General features: G+C 43.7%; 1 protein-coding gene across 1 annotated transcript; it reads left to right on the forward strand.

Moving 5' to 3' along the window:
• Nucleotides 1–2208: 2208 nt before the first annotated feature.
• LOC149336841 (uncharacterized) lies at nt 2209–7323 on the forward strand. Its single transcript, XM_089554776.1, has 4 exons — nt 2209–2591; nt 2814–2903; nt 5213–5324; nt 7214–7323. The coding sequence occupies exons 1-4, from the start codon at nt 2475–2477 to the stop codon at nt 7285–7287; spliced, it is 393 nt and encodes a 130-aa protein (XP_089410902.1). The 5' UTR covers nt 2209–2474; the 3' UTR covers nt 7288–7323.
• The last annotated feature ends 2347 nt before the right edge of the window (nt 7324–9670 follow it).

A 9670-nucleotide genomic window follows, 5' to 3' on the forward strand; every position in this document is an offset into this window, starting at 1 on the left:
GAAAAACAAAAATGAAAGAAACTAGGGAAGGAATAATTCTGCATCTGAACTGAGTTGTGAGCGTGGCCTGACCATTCCATATATATAGGTACTTTTTTGTTTAGAGCACTTTTACCAAGACACGAGCCAGGCCTCAGAGTCGCACTTTTGCTGGTCTACTATGAGATCACCAGCATTTGTACAGGGTCCGTCAAAAGTTCCCAGGCCACATGGTCCGCTTTTCATCGGTATATCCTGGCACTTAAGATTCCGATAGAGCTATCGAGGTTCTAAGGTGGTAGAACGATCCTTCTTCTATTCTCTACAGATATGTTGAGCTTCGAGGGTATCTCAACAGCCCGACTATGCTGCTGAAAAGCAAACCCTGTGGCCTTGGAACTTTTGACGGACCCTGTACATCTGCTCGGAAACTCCTCAACGCAGCGTAAAATACATTTCTATGTTTCCTTTCCAACAAGTGTACGGATCCTTTCTCTCGGCACAAGATAGCGAAGCCCATAGTAATCAGTTTTCGAGATAGCTGCATTTCCTGATCATGTTTTGGCGCATACAAGTGTTTCACATAGAAGCAATTCAATTTCAGCTTATTTTAAATTGATAAACAGGGAGCGAGGCGACCAAAGTGATTTAAGTCTATTCGAACTTCTCTTGCGTATGAAATTGTGCTGCACGCCTACAAGAGCAGAAATTAGCTTAAACTCAGTGTACGTGTACGTAACTGTTAGCTTTTAGGTTGTTCCGCGCAGCTTTAATGCAGTCAAGTAGTACTGATAGTTAGAAATGAAGTTGACTGCCTCCATTTTTTTTTCGAACTGTAGCGCTATGGAAGCATCGAATTCCGCAACAAACCGGGAGCCAGAGGAAACAGTAATCAAAAGGCGCTTATATTGCGGCAGTGCATTGTGAATTCTTATGGAATGGTTCATGCGTCAGGAAATAACTCTTTCTTTTAGAGGCTAATGATAAGCACTAAATAGTACATTGCAATAGATAGACGCAGCCCGAAGACCCAAGCTCGAAAATAAATGAAACTACGGCGTATAAACCGGCAGGTTTTCCTTCATCATCGTAAGTTGCTTCGGATGACTGAGACTTTTGTCTTGTACGCACAAATAAAACTGAGCTAAAGGACACATTGTATCGCACTGACGAACCAATCTTTAACAAAAGCATAAATTCAGCGGTGGCAACTGCCTATATAGAATAAAATGAAAGCGCGTAAATAGACGGAATCGCCCGAATAACCAGTCGGTTGAAGCGTCTTAACGGATGCTTGCTGGCATAGCGCTGGCAGTGTTCCATTTCTGCTCTGTTGACCCATTTTGAAAATATTTTGAGAACTTCGCGAACACTGGAGCGATGAGAGCTGAGAACTGCTGCATCAGCAGTGGTCGACTGTCGTTTGAAGCCCTCTTCTGCGCCATCTTCCTCAAATGTTGTGAATCCCCTTTGTTTGCCTGACGCTTCTGATCACTCGATGCGGCTTTATTAAATCCATATTTCTACAGCTGTATCTATTTCGATTGAGTTAAACTATTTTTGAACAGAGCGGTTTTTTTTGCTTTCTTTGGATTCTCCTCACACGTGCGGCCCCACAAAAGAAAGTTGAAATTTCTCGCAGCAATATCACGCGGCAATATCAGTATTTAAAACTGTTACTGTACCTGTCATTGAATCAATAATGCTGCAGCATTTACATCGGATTTAGAAGTACAGGAAGGGAAGTTTATTGATATATATTTCGCAGTACCTCCTGTACGAAGTAGTACGAGAACTGCCGAATGATGCTCGTAACTTTAAGCTGCAGCTGCTCTGAAAACTATTCTGTTGCATACGCCACACATTTACGGCAGCATCTGCGTAATTCAGACTGCGTAATAGCTGGCTGCGTAAAAAGCTTCAAAGGGATACTGCAGGCACTGACAAGACGAGTCTCGCCGCGCTCGTTGTCTCCGATAAACGAAGAGTTGTGCGCACGCCGAAAGCGCAGAAAAATACGTGCCACAAGGGCAGAGAGGCGCATGCAAAAATAATAAGCTACCAGCACATTGCAAGGACCAAAGGTTGTCGCCCTGCACGCGGGCGCCTTGACCTTGGGACACTACTGGGAACGCAGACGTTCTTTCAGTCAGCGGAGAAAAGGAAAAGAGGGGAAGCGCGGGGTCCGGCGGAACGAAAGAAAGGCACGAAGCATGGAAGAAGGAAAACCTCCTCTGTAATTCCTCTAAGCAAGCTTTGGAAGCGATGGCTGGCGATGGGTTGTAGTTTCTCCCTTCTCCCTCTTCAGGTCACGTGCCTGTCTATTTGGATTGGCCGCTCGCGTAGAGTCGAAGACGAAGCCGCTGTTTACCGCGCCTGGGTGCCGTGCGTGCAAGTCGCGACGCGCATTCCTCTTTTCATCTTTTAGTACGGGCCTCTGTGCGTTTAGGTTCTGTTCAGCGATTACTTCATCGTGCAAGCTTCATCGATGTGTGATGCTGCAGTGGGCGACATCTTCGCGAAAGAGTCAACGTCTGAAAGAAACAGCGCACGCCAGATCGTCGCGGCGCCCTCATCGTACGGATTCTTTGCGCCCAATTTCAACCGTACAAGTAAGTGACATTTTCGTTTGGTCATACGGGTTGTTTCCTGCCATCAAGTTATGGTGTGTTCAATACAGATTTTTTATCATGGATTGTGTGCGCGAGCCGCTGCTTGTTGCTATTTCTTGTTTTGAGCCGGTCGCGTGCGGCCGGAGGGAGCCTATCGTGTACAACACACGATCGCAGCGGCGCAATCTGCAGGCGTCTTTCTCATGCTTTCTTTCGCTGCAGGCTCTGATCCTTCGTCTGCCGTGCGAAAGAACATTGCCGGTCGTCTCTTCAACGCCAAGTATTTGTCCCTGCTCACGACCATTCAGTAAGGTAAGTCCAAACCGCAGTCTCCGTTCAGAAAGGGGCGAGTAAATTAGTGTGCGCGCTTCTGTGGCACGTACTGCGCGCAGTGCTCACATCTACTGCAGCACTGTATGTGATTCTTATTGGACAATAATCCCTTTATAATTTTAGCGCTGCAAGGCAACTCCTTCTGCCAGGGCGCTTTTTTTTTTTTTTGCGAATGGACGGCGTCAATTTTTTTTTCTTTACCACGGAGTAGCAAGCAAACGATAAAACAGTAAACGTGAAATTTATTTATTCATAGGCAAGAAATTAGCAGCTCATTTGTGCTCTGCGCTTCCAGGCATTAGGCCGTTTTCGCTTACACCTTGCAATATTTTTGCTAACCCAGAATGTGACTTATCATGCCAGCAGTTTTACTGCAGTCGAATGGCAAGATGCGCTTGCTAATGGTGTTAAGTTGATATGTAACTGGCTCTTCACTCAGGCTGAGAACTAATAGAGAAAAGTGAACTTGTTTAGTTCTTTTTACTAGTGAAAAGGTCGGGGCTAGTTGGTGGCCAAACATTAGCTCACAAAAGCGTACAGTCTATGTCACCTCTTTTTGTGCTCTTGTATTCTCTTATGAAAGAGTGAAACTTTAGGTTTGATGTCGCTCTAAGAGGTTGAATAGAAGAATACGCTAGTATCTAAGCTTTTCTGTTTTAATTTAAAACAGAAAAGCAGGGGTGGAAGTGCTGCGCCAATTGCGCCATGCTGCGCCAATTTGATCTCCTGCGCCAAGCTGCGCCTGAACGGCAATTTACGCCCATTGCAAGTATACTGAGCCAAATTTAGCCGAGTGTTATTGTCGGCTGGGCAACACTGGGCGCTCGTTACGAAACAGACGCAACCGCATTGGCATCGACAGTTCGGTTCGCTCTTGGAGGAAGGAAAAATTCTGGAGTACAGTATTCTAGGCACTGTATAAAGAGATAAACGGCGCTAAAACGGCGTCCTCGCGATAGGCCCGGCTGCGCGAGTGGTACGGATAAACGGCGCGCGAATATAATTTTCTTTACCGGAGCTAATTTAACAAACGAATTACGAACTTATACGTGGAGCTGCCAGGGAATGGACACCGGGCTTACTACCCGTCGTGCGAGGTACCGTCGTGCTCATACCTCGCACGCATTTGATGTTGCTTTGGCTTGGCCTGGCCAGTTACGGCGTTACATCTTCACAGCGGCACGGCCGGCGTCCCCTCTCTACTCGCACCTTTCACAGCCGTACACAGCAACGCGTTTGCGCCGATTTTCCGCAGACTGCCTTGTGTGCACCCGCGTGCACGCTGGTGCAATTTTTTTTTCATATACGCTTGGGTAATAAAACTTCAGTGCGCATTTATGCGAGGGCTCAAATTATGTGAGTACCTTCTTGTTGATTTGGCTGCGGCAATTTTCCGAATTTTAAAATCCACCGATTGGCGGGTATAAATTTTTTTTTTCGGTCCTGACATAGTATATTCGAGATTCTGCTGCTCTCTTTTGACGGTTTTGACGAACTCTCGCCATTATTTTGTTTTCTTATTTTTCTGAGCTGAAATTGATAACAGCTAATTTACGGCAACTACTGTTTGTAGCAGCTGCCACATGTATATATTTTTTATGAACTCTAGCAAATAATTGCAGTCCTTTTAAAGAATTCTGGCCTGTAGGATTGATCATCAGTATTTATAATTTTTGGACGAGTTGCAAACAAAATTGCTCTCAGTCGCATTTAAATGTCGCCAGTCTGCTCCAAAAGTGCTCCGAAATAGCCTACAAATTGCTCCAAACCTGCTCCGAAATGGGCCTTTTGCTGCTCCAAAGCTGCTCCAAAATAAGACTTTTGCTGCTACCGTGCCTGCTCCAAAAAGCTGGAGCCTGCTTCCACCCCTGTGTTTAGAACAATAAGGATTTTGGTTGCACTGCGGTAATCTGTCAACGAAAAAAAAATTCTGAAATGAATACTGTCAATCTCGTAAGCAGTAACAGTATAGTTCTTTCTTTTTTCTGCAGTGGCTGTTAGAAGATATGTTAATTATGTTAGGCACTTAGTGACAATTCACTGGTAATAGGCCATTGTGCTGTAGAAGTTTGTCTAGGCTTATTATGCCAGCGCACTGCGTCAATTATGCCTGTTATAAATATGTGGCAAGTGCTGTAATGGATAAAATTTGGAATAAAAAGTTGTTTCTCGTTTTCAAACTATTCCTGTCGTTTTTTGAGCATGTGTGCTGCCATTACGTGGTTTAATGAACATATAAGTTATCACTAACCATTACACTAACGCTATAAATGACATCTCTATTGCAGTGCACCTGGGAGAAGGAGGGATGCAAAGGTGCACAACCATTGTCACTCCTAGCACCGAAGTTCAGCCTGGATTCTTCAAAACCGTACGAGTGGCCGGGACTAGACGTGTGTGGTATGTATGTTTTTATGTAATTGGGACATTGTTGCAAGTTCATCATCACTTGATGTCCATCCGTGAACATAGTATGCTATGTTGCGCAGCTGCAGCCATTCTATTACAGAGATTTTAGAGCTTTTCAATGTTTTCGAGGACTTAGTTCTGAAAGAATTTCTGAATAATGGTTTGAATAATTGTGACCACTTTTTATGGCATGAAGTATAAATACATTTTTTTTTCTGCAAAAGTAGGCTGGACTTCAGCAAAGATTTCATATTGAATTAGTTTGAGAGGCGCTGCCTACAATTCATGTTGCTGGAGAAGTCAGAAAAAAATTATGCAGAGTTATGGTAATGCTTGGCAGGGTGGCATGCTACCAAGCTAATATGACTAGCACCGTCGTTTATGCATGTAGAGCTTAATGTGATATGAAGCTATGTGAGGCTGTTCATCTTCTTTGCACTGTTCACACTTTCTTTTTGAGTAGGAAGGTGCTGTTCACTGATGTGAATAATTTCCAATAACTCACGTGAACCCATATTTGTTCTATTTCACATTGGAGTGAACTTAAAATTTAACTAAGCTCACGTGCCCTGCATGTGAAAGCAGATATGGAAGGCAGCTGGTTTAATAGCCATTCTTGCATGCTGTCAGTCAGTGTTTACAATTTCATTATGCTAAGCATCTGAAAAGATGTCTGAAGGTAACACAACATTCTGTTGTGCCAGCAAAATGTAATTCATGAGAATTACTGCTGCTGCATATGCTGCAAGCATTGGATGAAGCAGCACTGTCTAAATAAAAAGACGAGATTTGTAATTTCCTCAAGCAAAAATAGTGCTTTAGAAGGAGACTGTTCTATGCTGCTTGTGTAGTTAATGTAGTCTGTCAGGGAAGGCCAGTCCATAACCAAAGCTTTTTGCACAGGCATAATGTAGAGGTGTAGTATGAAACAGGCTATGAACGTGAATAAAAAGTATCTTTATTATAATGTGGTCCAAATAATTTTTTTGGTATGATGTTACCTCATGCATGGAGACAACTCTTTAGATGTGTAAGTTGCCCTTGCTATTATTTCACGTTTAGCCGAAAGCTTTTCCTTGTTTTCCAGGAGTGGTAGACTAAGATTTATAGTGCATAGCCTTTGTGCATAGGCCTCTCACCAGGTATTTAAACTGTATCGAAAGGCTGTGACAATGCAATGCACCCAGAAATGCCATTACAGGCACAAGCTTCCTGCTGTTTGCTAATCGGAAATGAATTCACAGGTAATATATGCAGGGAAAATTACAATTGGAAGTATCACTCATTGATGCTCAGACAATCACCTACACTTCCCTTTTAGGAAGAAAATTCACTGTATGGGCAACAAAACATATAATGGCATCAGAGACCAGAGACATATTGTTAGCAAGGGCTGCATGAAACCTTAACCACTCTAGATACGGAGAAATAAAAACACGAGAATGGAGGGAAGGGTTTGTTAAACGGCATTTCATTTTATCACCTTTTAGTAGCTTCCATTTCATGGACATGTTTTTCTGTTTCTTGATATGACCCTCTTCTTAGTCTGGCATCCGGGATGCCTACAGCCTGACCGTGCAGCTGGGCACAATATTCTGGATTTTTCCTGAGAAGCCAGTGTGCTTGTGATAATGTCAGCATATGTGAGTGATTAAGTAGCTGCCATTTAGGACATGTTTTGTTTTTCCTGCATATCTTTTCTGATTTTGGTTCTCATTAATAAACAGAAGCCTGCACTTGTGGCATTGTTTTCATGCATCGCCCTTTATCCCTGCCTTTTGTGTGGTTTACACTTTTAGACCTGAATTAACTAAGTCCATGGTCACGTCGTCTGAGCTTTGTGGTTGCAAAATTCATTATATGTTTTCTTCTCTGTGCAGGTCAAATACATGGTACATACTGCCTCCACCTGTATGAAGAAGACTGCCAGGGTCATTGCTGTAATATGGTGTAGCATGTGACAAAATAAATATGACGGTATGTTTCTTTCTCCGATTCGTTTATGAATTCTTTGCGTACATTCTGCAGTAGTACCTGCACCTGAACACACGACACAGACCATCTCACATGAAAGATTCGTCGCAACATTTTGACACTGCCTGCACTTCCAGAAAGACTCGGGCTTCTACCATATGGGTCAACTTTAGTTCTGCATTCAATGGGCAGGTTTGCGCTACAGAAGGGTAATAATGCTCTCATGTGGACAGTATAAATACACCACCGAGTAGTGCATAGATACCCTTTGCAGTAGGGCATTACTTTGTACCACTAGAAGGGTAACTTTATCCATCATGTAAGGGTATAAGCATGCACCACAGGGGTGCAAACTTTGCTCTGTTTATGACGGTATAAGTTTAGTCTTTGACAAAGTAACTTTGCACTTCTATACATAGCATAAATTTACCTACTAAAGGTGCAAACTTGCACCTTGCATGCTAGGATATGTTTATGCTTTCCTCAGGCTAACATTTACCCCTTTTAGAAAGGCGTAATGTTATACCTAACTGGTTTAAAGTTACTCTTCTTATGTCAGTGCAAGTTTAGGCTATTAGAGTGTAACATTACTCTATGTGCGAGAGCATAAACACTTAGTCTCCAAGAAACAGCGTAACCTTACCCCCAAAAAGGTGTCAGCTCAGCGACAAGTGTTTTACCCCCCAAAAAGACTAAGATCACACCTTTTTTTCTTAGAGTGTAACGTCTCTTTTTATTCTGTAAGCGTCTATGTATCCGCTGGTACCTCCCTTTTTTCGTATTTAATAGTTCGTATGCATGCAGTCTTCTACAAATAAATGTCAAGCCTCTGAAGTCACGTTTGTTAATTTTACAATTCGCAGAAGTTGGCTAACAACTTCTTTCTTTGAACAATTTATGCAAATAATCTCGTCCGTCTTTAACATATGCAGATAAATTTCTAGCCGCCAGTCTGGGGTTGATTTCCTCACGCCTTTTCTCTCAAAATAGTCTCGCGGGTGAATTCTCAAATAGTCTCATGGGCGAATTCTGTAGTTTCCTGCGAAACTACAGAATCTGTTTAAAAGAAGCATCCGCTCCTCTCTTTCAATACGTGGACCCCAAATGCCGTTAATTACAAGATGAGAGGCGTTCTGATCTTCCTCCTTCTTGTGTCGGGTGTCTACGCTCCGAAATGGCAAGTGTAGTTTCTTTTTATAAATTGCGAGTGCAAATGCGTGGTTAGTGGGAGCAGTCGGTCACCGTTATATTTGGGACAGGACTATACGTTGCTGTCTCGGTATATATGACAACGCATGCTTCGGTATTCCTCTTCCAGGTGGCAAAAAATTCAGAGCCGCAGACAAGGACTTCCACCGATACCTCTTGTAGCTGGACCACATTTATGTCCGTCTGTTGTAAGTGCGCGTTTATTACAACCGAAGTGCGTTTTGCACCTCTAGATTTACGATTAGGATTGTCTGCAGATGAAGGCCTTCGAAAAATGTTTCGAAGAATTCAATTTGAGCTGTGAAATTCTTAGGCCCACTGCGCCGCTATTACCTATCTGCGAGATGTATGTATGCCCTTATGCAGAATACTTCTGGCCGAGCCCCTGTAGCACCCCAGAATGCTAGGTAGTGGCATCAGCCGCATTTTCGCATGGCTATATGCTTTTGTTGCGAAAGCAACACTACGCGAGTCGCCGAGCCATTTCGCGGAGCTGACGAAAGGCCATACGGCGCATGCGTGAGGAGCAGTGACGTCACACGGCACACAGCTGGCGCGTCGCCGCCGTCGCTGCGCGGTTGACTGAGAGGTGCCGCCGCCGCGCTCGCCAGTTGCGCATGCGCAGTAGCGGCGCATAGCTGGCGAGCCGGGGACGCCGCCGCTGCTCTCTCTCCTCGTTGCTTTCGCAATCCTCCAGGTTTAACCAGAGCTAGACCACTGCCAATTTTTTTTCTGATTACAAGCTCATCCCTTACATGCCAACCTCAACTGTCGCATTTGAATAGAGATAAAACGCTTATATGCTTCATTTGGTGCACTAGTCAGTTTCTTCGGTAGAAATAACCTAAGTAATTTATAGTGGTGTCTTTTGTGGCCATCCCCACAGCTATGGCATGTGCGAAGTCTTTCATGGTGAAAATAGCCCAACTATACATATAGCGCAGGTATACTGATGCACATGTAGAAGACGCCCCGGTTGTTAAGAAGGAACATCGTACAAATCAGATTTTTATTGCACAGAAAAAGAAGGTTAAAAGATGCAAGTGGGCTCTCATGTCAGTGTAAACTTAGAGGATAAACCTGCCTGCTTACGTGATTTGAGAGCAACGACTGAAACCTTTTCCTGGACAAGTTTCTTTGATTCGCTGTAGCCT

This window comes from Amblyomma mixtum, chromosome 7 (assembly GCF_055824585.1).
Source record: "Amblyomma mixtum isolate Tamu chromosome 7, ASM5582458v1, whole genome shotgun sequence".
Lineage (NCBI taxonomy): Eukaryota > Metazoa > Arthropoda > Arachnida > Ixodida > Ixodidae > Amblyomma > Amblyomma mixtum.

Bases quoted from the DNA above. Each gene is read 5' to 3' on its own strand.
- LOC149336841 (XM_089554776.1), top strand. From the start codon at position 2,475: ATGCTGCAGTGGGCGACATCTTCGCGAAAGAGTCAACGTCTGAAAGAA. The intron at 2,592-2,813 runs GTAAGTGACATT...CTTTCGCTGCAG, and splicing joins GCCCAATTTCAACCGTACAA to GCTCTGATCCTTCGTCTGCC. The intron at 5,325-7,213 runs GTATGTATGTTT...TTCTCTGTGCAG, and splicing joins GCCGGGACTAGACGTGTGTG to GTCAAATACATGGTACATAC.